The 22,333-nt window shown below is 40.1% G+C and overlaps 1 protein-coding gene across 1 annotated transcript in view; it reads left to right on the top strand.

The window, feature by feature from the left end:
- grin3bb (glutamate receptor, ionotropic, N-methyl-D-aspartate 3Bb) overlaps window positions 1-22,333 on the top strand; it is a 59,742-nt gene that overhangs the window by 15,320 nt on the left and 22,089 nt on the right. The window contains exon 2 of the mRNA XM_053634884.1: window positions 20,436-21,064. Coding sequence (XP_053490859.1) covers window positions 20,436-21,064 — 629 coding nt within the window. The remainder of the gene's footprint in view (window positions 1-20,435; window positions 21,065-22,333) is intronic.

Below are 22,333 nucleotides of genomic sequence, written 5' to 3'. Positions count from 1 at the left end.
TTAGTGGCCAAAGCTACGGTATGTTTTTGACTTTGATGGTGGGTTTCGTTCTTGGACTATGTGTGTGGAGGCAGCAGTATAACGACAGATGGCAACCAATCAGCGACGTTATTTAATGGGGCAAGATGTTCGGCGGAAAGAAATCGTATACCACTTGAATTCTCGATTGTCTACCTCCTATACAGAATGCGATGTACCGGTGTCACCTTGAGCAATTTCCTGCGTTGGCTACGTCAGAGACCACTCCTAACTATGTTCACCATTAGTCTGCACCATTAAACTCTTGGTATTTTACTCCCTGCTTGCAAGATCTCTGCTGATGACTTGCCTTGAAGTAGGAAAGCTGGACTGGAGCCATGCAATAATTCCCCTACATCCATCCTGTGCAGAGCATCGTCTGAGCCCAAGGATTTCAGTCCTGCAGCCTTTGTCATAACAGAGGGGCAAAGCTAGTCATTAGCGTGTCATTTGGGATTTAAGTGAACTTTCTGCACTTTTGATTAGCCAAGCTCTGTACTGAGCACCTGTACTGGAGCTCTGCTGCTGCGCTAAAGCCCTGAGCTCTCATCGGGGAAGCTAAATAAAAATGAAGGTAATGTAAATACCGTCAGTAGGTAATGCTTTCCCACTGTGCCCAAGTGTTGATGTGATTATGCAGCAATGAAGTACGCGCTGTAAATAAATCTTTGTGCACAGCAAAAAAAAAAAAAACACTTCCAACGGTGGAATTGTTACTACAAACGCAGTACTACACAGTGGAGACTAACAGGCGTAATTAAGAATGTGGGATCAAAGCGGTGTGGGTATGCATGCTGAAATTGATGGAGGAAAAGCAGTGTATTCAAGCCAGGCTTGTGCCTGATGTCTGTATAAGGCTATTAAAAGATTTGTCCTCAGTCAAAGTGTATCAAATTCACAGCATGGAGTAGTCACATGCATTAAACTGATATTAAAATCTCGTAGGACTGAGCCACGGGATTTCATTCTTGCAGCCATTGTCCTAAGAGACTCGCCAAGCTGCTCATTAGAAAGTCATTTAGGCTTTAGCTTGTAAACTTTCTGCACTTGACCAGAGAGCAATATGAAACTGTTGCATGGGATTTGAATACCGTGAGGATTTCACTGGATTATGACAGTGAAAATATGTTACTTATATTATTTAAGATAGTAATACTGAAATGCCAAAAACATTTTTTTTTAAAAAATGTAAAAAATTAAAAACATTCATTAATTTCATCTTGTTTGGAAAAACTACAATGTAAGAAAAATTTTTTATTATTACTCTAGAAAACCAAGTTTACAATAAATAAACCAAATACAGTTGCAATCATAATGATTCAACCCCCACTGCGAATCAAGTTTACTGTCAAAATTGACAGACTTTCAGCTGTTTGCGATGAACAAATCAAACAAAAGCAATTAAAAAAAAAATAATGCTTCAAGTGGTTTCCCCAAATTTAACTGAAAATGATTACTTCTCCAGTCTCAAAATTATTCAACCCCTTCATGGCAAGTATCTTTAGTACTTAGAGCACCCTTTTACTGTTATGACCTGCTGCAAATGAGACGTAGAGCCAGACACCAGCTTCCTGAGGAATCTCAGCCTGTTCCTCATGAGCAGTGGCGTTCAGTTCAGTAATATTCTTGGGTTTGTGTGCTGCAACCGCCTTCTTCAAATCCTACCAGAGATTTTCGATGGGGTTCAAGTCAGGTGACTGTGACAGCCCTGTAGAATCTTCCAGGACTTCTTCTGCAATCAAGCCTTGGTGGGATTTGCGGTATACTTGGGATCATTGTCTTGTTGGAAGGTTCAATGACTCCCAAGCTTCAGCTTCCTCACAGACGGCGTGACGTTTTCTCCCAGGATTTCCTGATACTTCAGTGAATCCATCTCGCCTTCCACACGCTGCAGGTTTCCAGTGCCGGAGGATGCAAAGCAGCCCCAGAGCATCACCGAGCCTCCACCATGCTCGACTGTGGACAGAGTGTTCTTTCTTCATTCTTCTTTCTCCAGACATACCGCTGATCCTTCGTGCAGAAAAGTTCCAGTTTTGTTTCATCGCTCCACAGAACAGAAACCCAAAACTTCTGTGGCTTATTTATATGATTCTGAGCGACGCTTATTGTGCTTTTGGGTCAGTAGTGCTGTACGTCTTGGAGTTCTGGCATGGAAACCTTCTGCGTTTAGTACGCACCTTACTGTGCTCACTGAAACCTCAAAGCCTGTTACACCAAGTCTCGCTGCAGGTCTTCTGCAGTCGCTCGAGGGTTTTTCACAACCTGCCTTCTCAGAAATCTGCTTGCAGTCATTGATGGCTTCCTTTTTCTACCCCATCCAGGTATTACATGAATTTTCTGCCCCTAGCCAGTTCAGCTGTTTCATAAATTTTCTGCCCCTAGCCAGTTCAGGTATCTCATGTGTCCACACCTGGTGTAACTAACGTAGCCCTTGATCGGATGCATTACTTGAGAAAACACCTGCTTTGCATATTTGTGCTGTTGTGAGGGATTCTATTCAGGGGGTTGAATAATTTTGAGACTGGAGAAGTCATTATAAGTTGCATTTTCAGTTGAATTTGGGGAAACCACTTGAAGTATTCGTCGTGTTGAACCATTTCAATCGCTTTTGCTTGATTTGTTCATCGCAGCCAGCTGAAAATCTGTAAAATTTGACAATAAACCTGATTTGCACTGGGGGTTGAATCATTTTGATTGCGACTGTAACTTATCGTATAGTATAGAAATATTATACTGTACACGTATTGTACTGTTCATGTATTCAAACCTGTAGTGAAAAAAAGACTTGCCGTCAAAATTTTCCGCATTTTTCTCATTTCTCTGCATCCTTCACTTTTTGTCGTAAACCACCCTTACTGCGTTTCCTTGTCTAATCTAATTCTCATTACTTTTCCGTAATGTTGTTTACTGTAATTGGTGTTATGCAGCGCTCCAAGTTATCCTTTCTTCATTTTAGGTCTATAAAATATTACACAGACATTTATCACTGTGACAGGAAATCCTCTGACACCTGCTGACGACGCCGTATCCCACAGAGTTTCCCCGTTCTTCACTTCCGCTGTGAACGGTTTGACAGTGCTTGTATCATTTTGATTAATGTTGAATAAGCCCAACCAATGAATATTAATCCTTCTGGCACGATATACGTCGAACGCTCACTTCAATTCCTCCCTGCTGTAACGCAACTGATTCAGCTAATTAGCAAGCCCCTGGAGTGTTGAATCAGGTGTGCTAGAGCAGGTGGAAGTAGTAGTTTGCAGCACTGCATCCTTTAAGGATGAAGAGAGAGTTTGGAGTGATTAGCCTATCATTTAGTAAATTACTTTAATATGCATGAAGCAGGAAACCGTCCACCGTAATATGTATGGAAAAATCATGACTTGTTCATTGTGTGGTGGCTTGGTAGAGCTGGCAACTGGAAAAGTCAAAGCAAGTCACGTCGATATTTACGAGTTAAATGAAACGTATTCAGCACCTTCAAAGCTGATTTTCTGAGTGCAGCATTCGAATTATGCAAATTACATGCGCGTTGTTCACGCCTCCAAAGTTGCCTTCTAAACACTTGCCTTTAAGCCATCAAAAAAAAAATAATAATAATTCAGTCACGGAGAGAAAATGCAGATTGAAGATGTCATATTACATTTGCTCTGAAATGTAATATGATGTAGCTTATAAGCCAAATACCATTTAAAAAATCTAAATGCGAATATGATGAAATACTGTATGAATGAGATCACAAGCCTTGGAATAAACATCTAATAAAAGTATGTGAATAATCCTAGTTGTAATTGTTACATTAATTACTGTATATTTGTTTAATGTAACCGTTTACTGCGTAGTGTTCAATTAATCGATCTCCAAGTTTTTAAGAGGCAATAATACAAAACTACTGATTTCCTTTGTAACTGGAAAAAGGGGCTTTAACCTTGACACAACAACAAAAAATGCCACGTCACATGACTATCACAAACAGCACTTCCTTTTCTGCAATCACATGGCATGGTGAAGGTCATCATCGGAGGGCTCTCAAAACATGATTCATTTTTTCCACATTTACGCAACAGTGCTTAAAGGAAAAATTGTAAACACTATCTGAGATGAGTTAACATCTAAACATTTTTGTCATTTAAACAAATGCATATATTTTGAATGTTCTGTTAAATGGTCAAATTTAATTGTCGCCATTCGGCAACAATATGCTATCATGCTATGGAACTGTGGTTCCATGTGTGTACATTTATGGCTCTTCTCCAGAGCGACTTACATTTATTTAATTTAAACAACTGAGCAGTTGAGGGTTAAGGGCCTTGCTCAAGGGCCCAACAGTGGCAGCTTGGCAGTGCTGGGATTTGGATTTGAACTTGAACTCACAACCTAGGCAAAAAAAAAGGACACTAAGGTTCTCTTATAGTACATTTAAATTTTTTCCCCACATTCAAAGTAAGAAAAATTGTTGTAATGTCAGACATTTTGCATTTGCAACCTTATTTTCTAAAAATTTATGTTTCAAGAAAAAGAATGAACAATTCAAGAGAAAGGATGAAAAGGATACGTCCCACAAAACATGTTGGATCATGAATGAATTTTTGTATTTATTTTGAATGAGTAAATCCATTCAAATACTAGTAAAATTATTTTATTTTATTATTTTTTTTGTAGAAGATATAACTTACTAAGTGGCGAAAAAAAAAACAAAATAAAAATAAAAAACGTTATCTGACTACAATTTACCAACTACACAATCCCACTGATAATTCAAGTAACCGATAACTAATAACTAATTCAAGTAATAAAAATCCATAAAAACATGTGTTATGTAAATGTAATAATTCATGAAGTAGAGGGTTAACAATGTGTCTTCCATTCGTATTATATTAGGTTTAAAAATAAATAAATAAATAAATAAATAACTAATAAATAATCTTCCAGCGACACTTGATCGTGTGCACAAACTAGCGAAGCCACGAGATTCGAAATCAGTGTCATGACACTGAATCTTACGAGTGCGCGAGATATCAGCTACTTTATCAAGCTTTGAATTCGCTATTTTGCTTCCTTCCATTATTATTCCAATATTTCATTATACCAATGTGTCACAATTTTGGGTAATTTAATGTGCTCTCCTGTAGTGAAAACGTGCCAAAGATTTAAAGGATAAGCTGACCAGGCGCTCGTTAACCATGCTTCCAGCTTTTATTCAATTTATAACTTGATCCATAAAAAAAAAATAAAAATAAAAAAATTGCCTAATAAGCAGTGTCTACGCCGATGCTGTCTGCTCCATCGTCCTCCTGTGAAGTCCTGTGACTGGACAATAATGAAGCGACTTCGTTAAAAAAAGGACGATAACGTATGAAGAGGGTCAAATTTATGTACTTAATATTGGCTTCAAATATTGACATACAGTAGTTATTTGTGTGTATTTACATGAATTTCAGCATGACATCAAATGTCTGGACTTAACACTGCTCCTCAGTTGGACTGATATCACACACTGCGGTCAAACATGTATAAGTCGGAAGGACGTGTGACCGAGACACACGTCTGCTTTACTCAGACTCCAATCTGCACGTGTAAATCTGACCTAAATTCTGAATAGCACTTACGTCTGTACTTATGTCTCGGGTCTGACTACCGATGTGCACAGTTTCAGTATTAAACCTTTACTCTGTTCACGCAACTCGTCTCTGAGTATCTCAGGTGCACTCATTTCTCGCTGGGTGTGGAGTTTGTGGCATTGCTTTTCGAAGTGCAGACAGCTTTCACCAGCGATGCACTCCAGCGCTGGGAAGCAGGAACTGTCGACTGTGCTAATGAGTCCAGCTGCTGCCAGCGGCTTTTAGGATGTCTGCAGGCTCAAAGCATCAGATCTCCATGCAACTTTTCTTAACCCAATACACTTTAGCTAAGTATGGGTTCATTCCAGAATGATACAAGAGCATTACACTAAACAGTGTTGCCGTTGCCATTTACTCGACTAATTATGTTGTCCGAGGGTTCATTACTGTTTTGAAATGTTTTATTTGTTCTGCCTGGATTTGCCAAAGGGAACTGAGAAGGAGCAATTGGCTTGTTTAAACGAATACTGCAAATAGCTGTCTTACACTAGACAGGCTGTTTAAACTGTTTGCAGGGGCATGATACCTTGACTGGAGAATTGCAATAATTGGTCATGTGCCGCTACACAACTTCCTGCAGTCGCTACAACCGCACTACAGCGTCTCCTTGCTGTGTGCGGATTGTTTTTAGTCATCTGGTCTCCGGTCCAATCCGAGTAATCTGTTCACTCTGGTATTTGGACTTCCTTTCATCTCAGTTTCAGCGTGTCCTCACTCATCTCAACACATAAGTAATGTGCGGCGCTTCTGATCCCGCAGTGTCTCATTAAGGTTCTGTGCACTGGCGAGATATGACACGTGTCTTGTATATGGGCGATGATCTGATGCATGAAGGATGCATTTTAAGCAGGAAACATTTGACGCAGTACGATTTATCCGTGTTTCAATGCGGTGCGCTGTGATGCAACGTGGTACAATTTCGTCCGAGCTCTTCTTAGTGGTTAACGGTTAAAATGAGATCACGTAAATGTATCTAATTAATGATCTAATGAATGTAAAATACAAAATGGGCTCATCATATACTTTTAACCCCGTAATTGTAAGTAGGGTTTCGAGAGAATTCAGTGGTTTTAAATAAGACACAAACACTACACAGAGAGCATGAACTAACACTAATGAGCATTTTCAAATGGAACGCTAGAATACTAAAATCCAGGAGCGATTGGACTTGGCTGAGAGGATCTTTACAAAACGGCATTAGCGCAAACTGAGAAAAATTTCAGAGAGATCTGGGGAATATTGTAGAAGTGGTGGCGCGAAAGCACTCGACTAGTGTAGTGCTGCCCAAAGAGTCAGAGACTGTGAGTGCCTTTTAAAGAGTCTTTGAATGGCTGAGATGTGGGATGTAGGTATACGTAATAAGGCAAAGTGGAGTGTTATGTGGAGTTACAGAAGTCTCCCTTCTAAGAGCCGGCCCTGAGGCAAGAGGTTGTCCGTGTAGCGCATGGTTATAAGAGCAGCATTGGACGGTGGATGCTGGGGAACTGTCGGCCATGAGAGCAGGTAGTGGCGTGTCACAGAGGACAGAGAGTGAAACTAAAACTACTCACCCTAGTGCTCTCCACAATACAGGGTGTCCCAAAGCTCTACGCACCACGTCGGTCGTGCCTTCGTCAGTGGATGTTCATGGACGTCCACTTCTCGGTTGGTCTTCCAGTCTTTTTGGATTTGCCTGTCAGATCCTGCTACCTGGGCATCACTGGGCACCGAGCATATCTCTGATCACCTTTCCAGAAATATGTTATCCAGGTGATTCTCCCCACCACTGGCCAATATGAGGCGTGAAACAAAATTCAGCAACTGGAGAAAATAGTTTTGCTTTGAAGAGTAGATGCCTCACTATTGTTGGAGGCCATGCTCCGTCTATCTTCACACCATGAGGACTTATTATTAACTAGAGAACGTTTCTAGATATGAATCATCATTTTAGTAAAAACTGAATTTTACTGTTATTTTACCCTACAAGCATCTTTCATTGAATCTTTACACTTGTATTGGTGATGCGCTTGCTGTTATTTACAAAGCATCTTACTCAGACATTGCTGCTTACTATGAAATCTGGGCTAGACTGGGCTATGAAGTAATGAATGAATGTAAATATGAAAAATATATGTTACTTATGTTTTATAGCTGGCCCTATAATGATAACTGCCTTTGTGTTTGAGATACGACCCAACATTGTCCTCTACTCCTACTGCCTGTCCTATTTGTCAGCAATTTCAACCACAGGACCTTTAAATATGCCTAAATACAGCTTCCATGTGGATTCAGCATAGCTTCACTATGGAGCCCCTGCACCCCACGTCCACAGTTCTTCTTGTATGCTGCGCTCTAAAAAAAAAAAAAAAAAACAACAACACTGAGTTAAAAACAACCCAAACTGGGTTATTTTGAACCCAACGGCTGAGCAAATATCGGACAGAATACATTTTGGGTTAAATGAACCCATCCACTTGGGTTGTTCATTTTAACCCAGCAAATGGGTTGTTTTTTCAAAGGATGGTTTCATTCTGATAAAAACGCTGGGTTCGTTTGATTTTATAAATGGGTTAATATTTTCAGGGTTATTTTTACCCTTTGTAAATGTCAAATCTACCACGTTATAAACAAATACCATGTCAACATGGTATCTCCTTTATTTATACACAAGAAGGTGTTCAGAAATGGATTGCTAGAGCTGCTAAAGCGGTGTTTATATATAGACTTTGAAGTATATGACTCAAATAAGTCGTGTATTTAGGAAGAAAATGTCAGATTTTGACCAAAGGAGACGTTTAAAACATCTAAAAAACTGAGTATCCGACTTACAGTGGGCGTTACAAACATGTACGCCAAAGCTAACGAAGACAGCGGTGCATTTAGTGCCGTGTAAACCGGACAGTTATCGCGCATCTTTGCTTTTTCTAGTGTAGCAGTAATGGTTTTATTGATAAATATATTCATACGAACCTTCGCTCTTAAAACAGATGTGATAAAAATTAACACATGATACGTATCTAGTTAAGGACAACACATTTTGTGTTGCTTTCAACACAATCGGCGTGTTAGTGCATTTAACACGTGCTCTGTGTTAAACATTTCCACACAAAAACGTGTTAAAAAATAATCGAGGTGTGTTGATTATACTTCTTCCCCTACAATTATCCTATAATGCGATTTGTTTGTATGCTAAAATGCTACTAAAATGCTCAAAAAATACACAAACTATTGCGTGAAATTCAGCTGACATTTATTCAAATCATTTAAACATTTAACAGATGTAAGAATTGGAGTCGATGCGTCTTCTTACAAATCTCCAGGCCATCTGCGAAGACAGGAGTCCCACTTCCTTCCATTTGTAGAGCTGTAAAAGAGCAAAAAGAGTGCTGGGTAGTTATTAGCTACAAAATATGGACAAATGCCTTTGGGCTTTAACTGAGAAAGTGTGTAATTTTGGAAGCGTGACCTCCGCGCTCCTAATGAATAAAATGGCGCTGTAGACTCACCAGGAAAATCGAGCTGACTTGCGAATATTTCTTTTCCCGCCTTTAGCACCTCGCTGCTAATTTTTTTTTTTGAACAACCTAATTAAAGTGAGCCAACATTACAGAGATAATGGAAAGCATTACAACATAAGCTAAGTTACGCTAGCCGCTGACTGTCTGCACCTGTTACCCAGCATTAACATTCACCCGGTACATGAAGAAACACGGCTCTAACCCATCCTCCTAATGCTAATTACTGCAGCTTGCCTTGTTCAGAACACCTGCTAAATGTAGTTAACGTTAACCCACTCTCTGTATTACAGCATGGCGAACAGCTGTAATGCTACGTTATCGCTAACTTTCAAAAAGGTCATGGGAACATCTATAATTTAGTAAGGATCTAATAGATCCTTCCTGAGTGTGTTTCTCCGAATAAATCTGTCCGAGTGAAAGCCGTTACCTCTATCTGAGGCGAATTCGAACAGTCCGCACTGAGTTAATTTGACCCAAGGAGCTGGGCTGAGGCGTCGGGGTGGGGGAGGGGTGCATTGATTCAACTGTCAGTGAAAATAACCCAGCCCTTAACCCAACGATTGGGTTACACAAAACTACCCAAAAACTTCCCAAGCCTGAGAAAATAACCCAATTGAATGCCCCAAAAGGCTCAATCCAGCGTTTGAGTAGAACAAATATCCCAGCATTTATTACTAGCATGGGTTCTGTTTATCCGTTCAGCACGTTCACTAACACTGTCTCCTATTAGTTCAGTGAAGCTCCTCGTGTTCTTGAGTCCTCAAGTGCCATGGTTTGATAGATTTATTCCATCCTGTTAACCAGCAGTTGTTAGATCTTTGAAGATACGTGTTCATTTCCGTATTCCGTTGTTTATCTGCTGTATTTCTGAACACATTCAAATCCCTGTGCAGCATTTTTAATCTTCTCGGGATCTTTTGTCGGGCTTTAGAGATATCTTCCATTTGCATTAAGGTCTCACACATGCACAGAAATCTGCATTTCTTTGTCTCCCTGACTAGATTTTTTTTTTTCTTCTCCTTTTAATATTCATGTAATATGGTAGGAGAAATATCCATCACACCAGTTCACCATATTATAGTTTTTGCCTCACGGCGTTTTAAATTTCCGTCATAGACCCCGCTTGATGTGTTACTATGCACAGTGTTGTTTGCCGAGAAATCTCTATTCATATAGTGCATTCGGGCCGGTCATTTGGGAGTAATTCCTAAACAGCCCTTGTATTCCGAGTTTCTCTAGTTATTTCTCTAGGTATGTACTCAAATGTGAAGTATTACATCCCATGCATTAGAGCAAATATCTCTTCAGGACATTTAGACTGTGTTATTGTTTCTGAAGTTGTAATGAATTCTCTTGTGTTTGGCTCACATGTTAGTCCTGCCTTCATGAAGCCACTGCTTTCTCTGATTGAGTGTCACTCACGAGGACACCGGTCTAAGGCTGTATACGTATACGCCACAGATACGGAACCTTGAAAGATATGCTAGATATGAAAGGCGCCTCATTGATTTCACGAACTTAAATATAAATGGCACCAGTGGAATGGAAAATCAGACATTTTCAATCAGTATAAACAAATGAGTTGTTTTATTTTTATTTAAGATTATCCAGGACACTGTCGGGTTTCTGTGTGTAGAGTATCGTGACTCTGGGTTCGGCTGCTGGAGAGGTGTGAGCCCCCTGCTGGGCAAACAAGTCACACCTCTATACGATAACATTGGTACACAGATAAAAAAAAACAGAACAGTCAGCACAACTAAAGCTCTTTTGCTAGTTAAACACTGTATATAACTGCCACGATAAAATGATCATATTTGAACCTAGTAGTCTAAGCAAAATAAAAATACTTATGAAAAATTTTAGGTTTTTAAAGCCCTGAGTGTCTACTAAAGCCCCGATGGGCAGCGAAACCCGGTATTAAACTGGCCCCGGTGGTTAACTTCTGAAAGATTGTAGTATCGAAAAGCTCTGACGCTATCGGTTCTGCTTTCGGTACTGGAGAAATGAATAAAATATATTTCCTATTTATTCTTGTTAAATAAACATCTTGCACATTTTTACCGCCAAATTTCTACCGGTCTGGGGTGAAGTGCCTGTTTAAGGGTAGAGCAGCTGCCGTCTAGGTTTGTGGTCTAGGTCAGAGTTCCATTCTGTAACAGTTCTGCACCACAGAGAACCTTCTGCATTCATCATGTCCTGCATTCATCAGGATTAACGGTAATAACTTGGTGTTGTCGAAAATGGTCATGTTTTCCATTAAGCGAAGCACTGTCATGGATTCCCATAAAGGATCGCTCTAACATTTTACTGTCGGGGTTGAACGAGACCATTGTGATTTTTCACCCATTTGGCAGCACAGATTTATTTATTTATTTATTTATTTATTTATTTATTTAACCTTTTAGGATATTTTTCATCATATTTTTCATACCTTTCATACCTTCACTATATATCAAATATATTTTTCTCAAAATGCCTTCCGTGATAATCTTTTTAGCTTTAAAAGAACTAACATCCATATTAATTACAACACTTTTTTTTTTTTTTTTGAGTTTTAGTGATATCTATAAATTTATGCAAGATCCGCACTTGTCATACATGTAAATGGTGATATTTTTTTTGTTTGTTTTTTAATAATTCCACAAATAGCAATGTTTTGATGATCAGTGGGTGTTATCACACACACACACACACACACACACACACACACAATCAGAGTTATTATTTTTTGTAAAATGGATTTTTGTACTATGCAAATAGGGTCTTAAGGGCTTAAGTGAGATCTTTTGATCTACTGTCCCGTTTGCATATTTTAATAGATTTCTGAAAGAAATTTGTAATACAAAATTGATTAATGTTAGCAGGTTACATTTCATTCTAAAAGGAGTAAAGAAAAAAATAACAAGCCTATTCGAGTGTTGTACCTTGCCTTAAGGACACATAATATCTGCCTCAGGAATATAACTTACGCTTCTTTGAATCTTTTCACATATTGCTTCTCTTGTCACATGAATGGGTTAAAAATCCTGGTCGTGAGCTCTGTTTTGAAACTGTTCATCTCTCCCTCTTCTGCTCGTTTGACCGCTCTGACAAAAAGAGGAAAAGCACCACATTCGGTCTCTGACACTTAAGTGTCTTTCGTCCGATGCACTCGACATGAAACCTTAGACGCCGGCCTTAGATGTATGTGTTAGTCTAGCATTCAGTGTATGGTTAACAAGGCTGGTCCATACGTTATATTAAGATAAGTGCATAAGGAGCTTTGATCATATTTCTCTCTCTCTCTCTCTCTCTCTCTCTTCCATTTTCTGATATCTAAGATAATGCTATATTATTTAATTTTCCAAGTTGAATGCTAGGTCGAAATCCTGTCTAGTAAATGGATACACTGTGTAAACTTGATAGAAACCGGTTCTGGTTCTTTTCCTTAAGCTCGTCAATCTTTTGTTCGGCCCTGTTTCTTTAAGGACACGTGAAGGATGAAAGCCGGTGTTAAACTCTCTCAGGACGTGGAATACCATTGGATGGAGTTCAGCCATGCAGGACAAAGCATGCAATTTAGTTTCCTTTCTGAAAACCTCAGATTAGCTGTGGTCCGTTCGCCGTTTTATTGTGTGCAGCCAAAGAGAAGCACACTGCGTGAAAGAATAATAATAATAAAAAAAAAAAAAGGATTTCAAGTGTCATTAGTTATGATAATTGAGCAAAACATTTGTTTCTTTAGCAGCTCCACGCCATCGGTCAAGCCTGTGCGATAAGCATGTGTGTTTCTCAGAAAATGGGTCAAACAAATGTTCACATGTATCTAGGAGTAGAGGACAAAAGGCAAATATGGTGTCTGTAATAGTGTTTCACAAGCTTGATCACTACAGAACTATGGCCATAGAGAAAAGAGACGATTTCTAGTCAGTAATGCCAGAGCACAGGCAGAACTGAAGCAATCAGCTGAGAGCGCTGGGTGTCAAAATGGCCTTAATGATTTCCATCACTGAAATTAAATATGGTGTGTTCACGGAACATTGCTGCTGTCTGCTCCAGCGCCTCCTTGGTCACTCCCACTGATCATTACTGGCATTTGTGTCTAGGTCGTTCTGACCTGTAATCTCATCATTTAGCTGTTTGGTTTTTTTTTTGTTTGTTTGTTTTTTGTAAAGTCCTCCTTGTTGATTTCCTCCTAGGTATCTCAAGCCGTGTTTCTCTGCAGTTTCATGATTGTGTCCCACTCTTGTTAAAATACGCGTTTAAAGTAAAGGTTAAGATGTCTTATTCGTGTCTCCTTTACAAACAAACCACAAATAGATAGCATTGCTTAGAAACAGATTAATATCCATCCTTAACGTGGAAAACCATCGCCCATTCCACGAGACGAGAACAAGCGTTAAACGTTTTAGCTTTAGCTGACCTTTATTGTGTGGATCCATTTGAGAGTTAATTTAAAGGATTTTATTCATTTCAAGAGTTAAAGAGTTATGTTTTGTCCATATTTTCACTGATGTCGTGGTACTGACTGAAAAAGTCACGCGCAAAAGTTTAACACTGCGAGCAAAAGCATAGTTTTAAAGTACACCTTTATCGCTTCCAGTTCCTGAAGAATGCCCTCATTGTCCACATGACGAATGGTCATATGCTGAAAATCCATTAAATCCATTAAATGCTCATTTCCATTCTGAAAACCTTTTAAATAGAAACAGGGCCGAAAGGTCTGGTATTTGGCTAAAGGAACTTTAACGTTATTATTGTAGTAAGTATTCAGTCACAAGGCACATCTTGTACCAGGCACACCAGGTAGCATTGCTGCCTCATGGCTTCTGGGTCCCTGGTTCATGTCTTTGCTTGAGTTGGGCTTGGGCCTTCTCCCCATGTTCCTATAGGTTTCCTCTGGGTTTTTCAATTTCCTCCCACTGTCCCAAAACATAGATGTCACTAGATTGGCCACTCTGCATTGCTCCTAGGTACAAATGTGTACATGAATGGTGCCCTGAATTGCTACGCTATGCTATATATACGCTATGCTATACTATATATATATATATATATGGTTGGTGAATGTGCGGTGTATTTTATATATATATATATATATACACACGCTACGCAAATTACATGCAGCTGCACTGCACATTCACCAACCATTTTTACACTGTCTTTTAAGTGTCTTAAGCACTTAAGCACCCAGCCATGAAAAATGGCATGTAGGAAAATAAAAGAATCAAGTCACAATGTGTGTCCTCTGCCATACTCAGGGACTATTATTTAACCTAAATGATGTTCCATCCTTGGTGCATGTTTATACAGTCCATTTACATTCACTGGAGAGTATCAGCGTGCAAACTACCGGGGTGATAGAATTAGCCTATGCGCTAGGACGACAAATATATAATATTGAATATCTCCTGAAATGCCTTGGCGTTTTTATTCAAGCAAAGACGGGTAGAGAGGCTAATCTTTTGCCTGTGATAAAATAAGAGCAAACATATTTTGGAAATACTTTGGCGACATTTATTTCACAGTGGCTGAATAACACTGATCCTCAGGCCGCACTGGAATAATGTACTGCCTTTATAATAAAAATGCATAAATGGTGCTCCGTAAGCCGCAGCCCCTCTAGCTGTTTGTGCCCGTCTTGCAGAAATCGAGCGGTATTTGTATGTTGAAAGGTATATTGTTTAAATTAAAGGTCTTCGAAAGGGCTTTGATGTACTATAATGATTCATAAATTTTCTAAAGGCTTTAATGTATTTTAATGCACGAATCATGAATCTTGAATCATCTTATTAGACTCCTGAAGCTATTACGAGGAAGAGAAATGCCGTCGTCTGTCTTCTGATGGTTGAGCTCTCATTTCAAATGCAACACCTGTTTCTGTTGAGATTGCTGGGGAGAGCTCCATTCTTAGATTCGGTATATACAGCAATGAAAGACCGTTGGATTTTGTGAACACCCCCGAGTGTCGCGCATCGATTGAAACTACTAATTGAATCATTTATATCATTAGTTTCGACAGTGTATTCAGTACTCTCTTGCTCTATTTCAGTGAGCCTGAAATGAAATGTATCACTTGGAGCCCATAAAAGGTTTCATATTCTCTTCAGTTAACACAATTGACTCTATAGAGTGATATTAATATAAAGGAGGAATGAATGGAGACAAATTGCATATTGTATTTTGTATACAGAACTCAGCACGGCCTAAAAACCAGGGTTGGGAGAGTTACTTTAACAGTGTAGTCTGTTACAGTTACAATAACGTAATCCAAGTATCACAATATGAAAGCAATGTAATCTGATTACTTTTGGATTGCTTCAAGGTCATATATGTAAATGAAGTCAAGAGAAAAACTGTACGACCTGAAATACTTTTATTTAGAGCTTATTTTATGCTTAAAAACATGTTCAGTGTTTGGATTTGTTTTAATAAAATAAATAAATTTGTTGCTCATGTGGGCCTCACACCTCCAGGGTTGTGGGTTCGATTCCCACCGTGGCCCTGTGTGTGCGGAGTTTGCATGTTCTCCCCGTGCTGCGGGGGTTTCCTCCGGGTACTCCGGTTTCCTCCCCCAGTCCAAAGACATGCATGGTAGGCTGATTGGCGTGTCCAAAGTGTCCGTAGTGAGTGTGAGTGTGAATGTGTATGTGATTGTGCCCTGCGATGGATTGGCACCCTGTCCAGGGTGTACCTCGCCTTGTGCCCCATGCTCCCTGGGATAGACTCCAGGTTCCCCCGTGACCCTGAAAAGGATAAGCGCTACAGATGGACGGATGGATGGATGGATGTTGCTCATGTGAGTCACAGCTGGCAAGAGAGAACCAGAGCTATAATCATGCAGCTGTCTATATTGTGTTATGTCAAAAGCAGGGGTCCAGACAAAAAAAAAAAAAAAATCTATAAGAAGAAAAAGAAAAAAAACAGGCACCAAATGGATTTTTTATTAAAATGCCACATAAGACTGAACTTACGTTTAAAAACATTTTTAAACACTTACGTTCAGTCATCATGTCGTGTGTGTACATCTAGCCTCTTTTTACAGCGTCAGAATTTTCATCCAAGTTCACTTAGAGTGGGAACTGGACGTCTTTTCCAACCCGAGAACTGCTGTATATACAGTCACAAATAAAAATGGTTCCTTATACAGAATCTGAGCCAGCATCACTGGCAGAAAGCCAGCGTTTGACACGTGGTTCAGGATCAAACTGTTCAAGCGATGGGCCCTCTGTGCTGATCCTGATCAAATCTTCCACGGTTGAATTGCAAAATTACTTTTGATTTGATCCTGTTTTGAGCTGAAAAGCCACGTTCACACTGAGCAGCCCAAAACGGTAGGACGAGCGACATCTCAACTAGACGCGTTCTGCTCAAAGCACATGCTGTGTCGCTGTCATACGGCTTGCACACGTCCTGTCAATTCTTCTTCATTAGCAAGATCCGAGCGGTAAATTCGGTGCTTTTTTATTAGCAGGTGTGCCATTAGTGTTGGTGCTCGACAGAGATGAGGATTGTTTGGAAAAGTCTGATTTTTCGTTTTTGACATGTCTGTCTGACGCGGAAAGCTGGTCAGACAGCTCAGTGTCAGGGTCTTGGCGATCTTCTTATAGCCTAGGCCATCTTTATGTAGAGCAACAATTCTTTTTTTCAGATCCTCAGAGAGTTCTTTGCCATGAGGTGCCATGTTGAACTTCCAGTGACCAGTATGAGGGAGTGTGAGAGCGATGACACCAAATTTAACACACCTGCTCCCCATTCACACCTGAGACCTTGTAACACTAACAAGTCACATGACACCGGGGAGGGAAAATGGCTAATTGGGCCCGATTTGGACATTTTCACTTAGGGGTGTACTCACTTTTGTTGGCAGCGGTTTAGACATTAATGGCTGTGTGTTGAGTTATTTTGAGGGGACAGCAAATTGACACTGTTACACAAGCTGTACACTCACTACTTTACATTGTAGCAAAGTGTCATTTCTTCAGTGTTGTCACATGAAAAGATATCATCAAATATTTACAAAAATGTGAGGGGTGTACTCACTTTTGTGAGATACTATGTGTGTGTGTATATATATATATACATATATATATATAAAATTTTATTTTTTTTTACAAAATGTACCTGTAATCTGATTTTGTTTTTTGATGTCACTGTAACGGATTACAGTTACCAGTTATTTGTATTCATGTATTCCGTTACTCCCCAAGCCTGCTGAAAACACCGAGGCCTTCTCACGTTCACATGCTCCTGATTACTGATTACACACACCTGGATTCAATCACTCTCAAAGTATAAAAGGACTCTCATTATTCACAATCATTGTGAAGTATATGCGCCGTGTCGTTCTGCCAGGCCATTCCAAGCCTTGAGATCATGTTTGTGGACCTGGTTTTGTTCTAGTTCCTGCAAGTCACGCTTTTTGGGGTTTTTTTTTTTTGCTCTTGCCTGCCTGAGTTTATGCCATTTGTACATCACCTGACCCTTACCTGTTTTTTTTGACCATGTTTTTGGATCACGTCTTTGTCTCGGCTGCAACGATTAATAAAACCATTGAGTACCTGCACTTGCGTCCTCAACAGTTTCCTGCCAGTGATGAACGACGTACGGTTCATGATGATCATTCCGCTCCTGAGCAATTTGATGTGACGTCGACGGCAACCGAAAGCCGTCTCTGTGCAGGACTGTGAAGGACTAATCACGCAGTAAGATGATCCACGATGCCAGTATTGCTGTAACATGTCTTCTTTAATTGATGTGACATCAATTTTTTATTTCTGCTCTTCCCAAGAAGCTTAAAACAGACATGAATTAGCAAAGAGCATGTCCTTAACATCAATACCAGACTGGAATACTAAAACATGAACCTTTTTAATCAGGCAAGCATCAGTCTAAAGCTTGGGATTCTTAACTCCAGTCCTTGGGGGTTCTAGCTGCCCTGCCCAGTTTAAAGTTTAAACTAAAGTTCGACTTCCCTTAGCACAATGGGCCAACTCATTAAGGGCTTAACGATTAGCTGATCACGTGTGAGCGATACGGAGGAAAAACTCTACAGGTCCGTTTTTCCATATGCGTTTTGTTTTTAATGCCCGACGATAACAGACCTTTTCCTTTTAGCAGCGTTAAAATCTCCCCCAGACAACCCTAACACCCGGCTAACTAGCTACCTGATAGTAAACGTGTTGCAGGTGCGAGTACACGAGTGTGATCTTAATGTCCGAGTCTCAATATGCACGTTGATATTCAAAGTGTATGATATAAAAATAACCAAACATGTCAAAATATTTGATCGATAAGGTGTGTATATTGCTAGCTTTAACAACTGCACAATATTCCAAAAAAACAAGGTGCGTGGTGAGAACCACGTGAATAACATCTGCCACAATGCTTCAGGACAGTGATGACCTTGTAGGACATGAGTAAAGTGTGTGGTGATGCTCAGGTCGCTGTGAAACTGCAGAGACACACCTTATAGACTCGCAGGTCAGGGGGTAGGATCTGGGTCATAGTGATAAAGTCCACCACCTTGTGGGCTGTTCTCTATTTAGATAAAGAAACCGTTTGTGTCGTTCTACAGTGACGGAAAAAATGGTGTTACATGTGTACGAGGCAAGAAGAAGAATGGCTTTATTGCAAAATACGACATAATGATTATTGGCATGCATGCACACATGGACAAGAAGATAATCACGGTGATGATGAGGACGATGGCGGTAGTGATCCGAGTTAATTGTCACAACCGTGGCGATAAATAGAGTTTTGAAGTTGAGTTGATGAAGAGCGAGAACATTGCTGCTGAACTCGCTACAAACCAGTCATTCAGTTTATAAACTGGCAACAAATGATGAATTCCGTATTTATTTTTCATCATGTGCAGGTGATTATGGGTAATTTAAAATCCATATTCTGTGACTGTAATTGATGCATGATCTAGGCATGTATCAGGCATCCTGCTCAAGTTTTACTCTGTATGAGGTGTTTTTGTTTTGGAGGTTTTTTTTTTTTGGTCCATAAACATGTATACATGGTCAGCGCTGGGCAAGTAAATAATCTCCATCTTAAAAAATTGAGAACTCTAGGCACACAATAAACACAACTAATAAACAAGTGGGACTGGGAAAATAACCCTAAAGTAAATAGGAAGTGTTTTGGGTTTGTTTATCGAGCCCTCTTAGCATTAAGGAAGGGTTAGTTTTGCAGAAACGAGACACGTAAGTCCTGACTTCTCCGAAAGAGAATCTCGGTATGCAACACGGATGCTCGTTCTTTCTACTATTGCATAGATGCCGGTGGATATTCCTATTTCTATTATACAGCATCAGCCTTCTGTAGCCAAATGAAAAGATTATTTAAGTTACTCTCGTGGATATTGGCCAAGCCTTGAAGTCAGCAATCTGGACATGAATGTAAACTCTGGATATATGTGACTTGAATATTTTCCACCATCCATTCCATTTGGAAGGATTTCAAAGACTTTGAGCCTCGCCTTTATTGAACTGGTCACATCACAGCAACTGATTGATCAGCTAAAGTCGGGTGGGAGTTTCACATAGCTGGGAAAAATCCACTGAGAGAGACTATGAATAGCAATCCCCTCTACAATCAGTGCAGCGTGGCCTGCTCTGACCCACCAAATAAACTTGTCACACATTATTGATTTAGAGTGGCCGTACGTCCTCGTCTTCCCGGACATGTCCTCTTTTTCAGACCTTAAAAAAAAGCATCTGGTTGGGATTTAAAAATTTGAGAAAATGTCCAGGATTCGGTGTTCGTTTCATTATGATGTGCTCATGGTCTAATACTCCATCATGTGTGCGCGTGTTCGCGTTGCTTTAACCAGTCTCTGTAATTCCCGCCTTCTCGCACGCTGATTGGTCGATTATAAAAGGCTTGCAGCAACTATTGACCAAATCCCTGCCCCTCAAACCGTTAGCCTTCTCCCAGCGAACACGCGAAGGTGAAGCTCTGTTGTGCTCGGCGTCAAACAGTTGCTTGACGATAACAGCAAACGCCAGCTGTCCTGAGTCGAAACAATGCCCGTGTCCATATACGGTCATTTTTAATTTCATGTTATCACACCGCTTCGTATTACGCGGCCATTCAAATCGCAGCATCTAATATTTAATTTTCTATCAAATTAATATTTAACCAGTTTTATTTATATGTATTTATGTGATGCTAATAGGGTGTCTTTTTCAGTGCATTAAAGTCTGCCTTCGTAGTAACACTGTTTTTGAATCTCAGAGTATACCTCTATGATCATTTCAGCTTTACATATAACAGCATTACTGCAGTTCTACTCATTTTCCTTTCTGCTTCACAGAACCGATTTCACCTGCAGATGATGACTCGAATCCCTGCGTCAGACCTGGTGGAGCTTCTGTTGACGGTGTTGCAGAGGAGTGGCTGGCATGAGGGAATAGCTGTACTCTGCCAGGGTTGGGATGAAGCTGGCCTTCTCGACCTCCTGAAGCTGCATGGTAACACGGCCAAGGGCATCTCTCGTTGGAACCTCCGCGCTGCCCTTAATCTCTCGGGTAGTTCATTAGACCAAAAAGGCATATCGGATTTCCTGGAGCAGCACTTCAGCCAGGACCAGCATCCTCCAGCCTCGGTGCTACTTCTTGGGTCCGATCCACAATGCGCCTCCGCTGTACTTCGCAGTGCCGTTGACCTGGGACTTACATTTCCTACTATACACTGGATTATGGGATATCCATTAAGCCCGGATGCCTTGCATTCCATTGGCTTACCACTGGGGCTTCTGGCCTATGGCGAGGTTGACCGCAAACCTCTGGACTTCTATATTCATGACACTTTGCAGCTAGTCAGTCAAGCAGTCGCTGCTGCAACACTCGTGCGGCCAGATCTTGCGCTCATCCAAAACATGGTGAATTGTTTTGATAAACCCAATAAACATGAACTACCTTCATCTGGACAGTACATTGCCAGGTAAATGCCTTCACTCATTGAACAAAGGATCTTTCATTTGTGACCAAAGGATTCGATTAAGGTCTTGGACTGACAGTTGGATATATGTTGTTTTTTTTTTTTTAGTTATTCAAGTCATTTCCAGGCTATAGTAGCAGCAGTAGTAGTAATAATAGAAAGGCAAAGTCCCTAACAAACCAGTCAAAGCCTTCCCATTCACCAGATTAAATGTCTAAACCAGTGGTCACCAACCCTGTTCCTGAAGATCTACCTTCCTCAAGACTTTAGCTCCAACCATAATCGTGTCCACCTGACCATCTAATCATTGCCTTAAGTAGTTCTTGATCACCTAAAACAGGTGTGTTCGATTTTAGTTGGAGATGAAACCTACAGGATCTCAAGGGTAGATCTCAAGGAAGAATCCTGGTGACCACTGGTCTAAAGGATCTAGTTAGTTTAAAAGACACTACATTCAGCACATTCCTGAATTTATCAACAGGTAGGAAACTTTCCACCTTTCATAAACCAGTTATATGGCTTTGTGGCATACTATGTTCTACAGATATTGTATAGTATACTATACTATACTATACTATACTATACTATATAAGACATATTTGAGTGCCTGATTTTTGTATGGTAGTGCCATCTGACAGCACATTTTGCGCTGAATAGAAATGAAAAATGAATAATTATCGGTTAGTAGTTCACTTCTTTGACCTGCGTAATACTAGCCTCCACGTGATCAACTGCCAGTTTTAAAACCCAGTCAGGCCAGTCGTTTCACACCAGTCTTGCATGGGGCATCCTCCATCCTCTTATCACTTAGCATATGAGGCTCTGCCTCTTTCTCGACGTAGAAAAGATTGTAACTGATGCATAAAAATGGTCATAAAACAGCCATTTTAGTTCTTCATCCAGACATTAATATTGCACTATGTAACCCTGACTTTCTTGGTGTGAAAGGACTGCCTGCAAGTGAAGTACAGCATTTGAGAAACGCTTAGGCCCTGATTTGCTAAAGATTTTTGGGTGTAAAAATATATGCGGACTTGATCGCGCTCTCTAAACTTGCAAACTTACGGAATCTATGGAGGATTTAGTCTTTCAAGTCAGGAAAATAGCACATAATGTCAGTTTTGTGCATTTGCTTTAAAGAACATGCCCTTTCCTACCTAATCAATGCTTTCAATTTATTAATGCTCAAAGGAAATGCTTAGGAAAGACAATTACTGTGCAAGTTAATATGAACGGAGGGCAGGTATTAAATTTGTGGAAGCTTGTTTTTCG

Source organism: Ictalurus furcatus, chromosome 10 (assembly GCF_023375685.1).
Source record: "Ictalurus furcatus strain D&B chromosome 10, Billie_1.0, whole genome shotgun sequence".
NCBI classification, from domain to species: Eukaryota; Metazoa; Chordata; class Actinopteri; order Siluriformes; family Ictaluridae; genus Ictalurus; species Ictalurus furcatus.
This window is presented reverse-complemented; position numbering and strand designations above follow the sequence as displayed.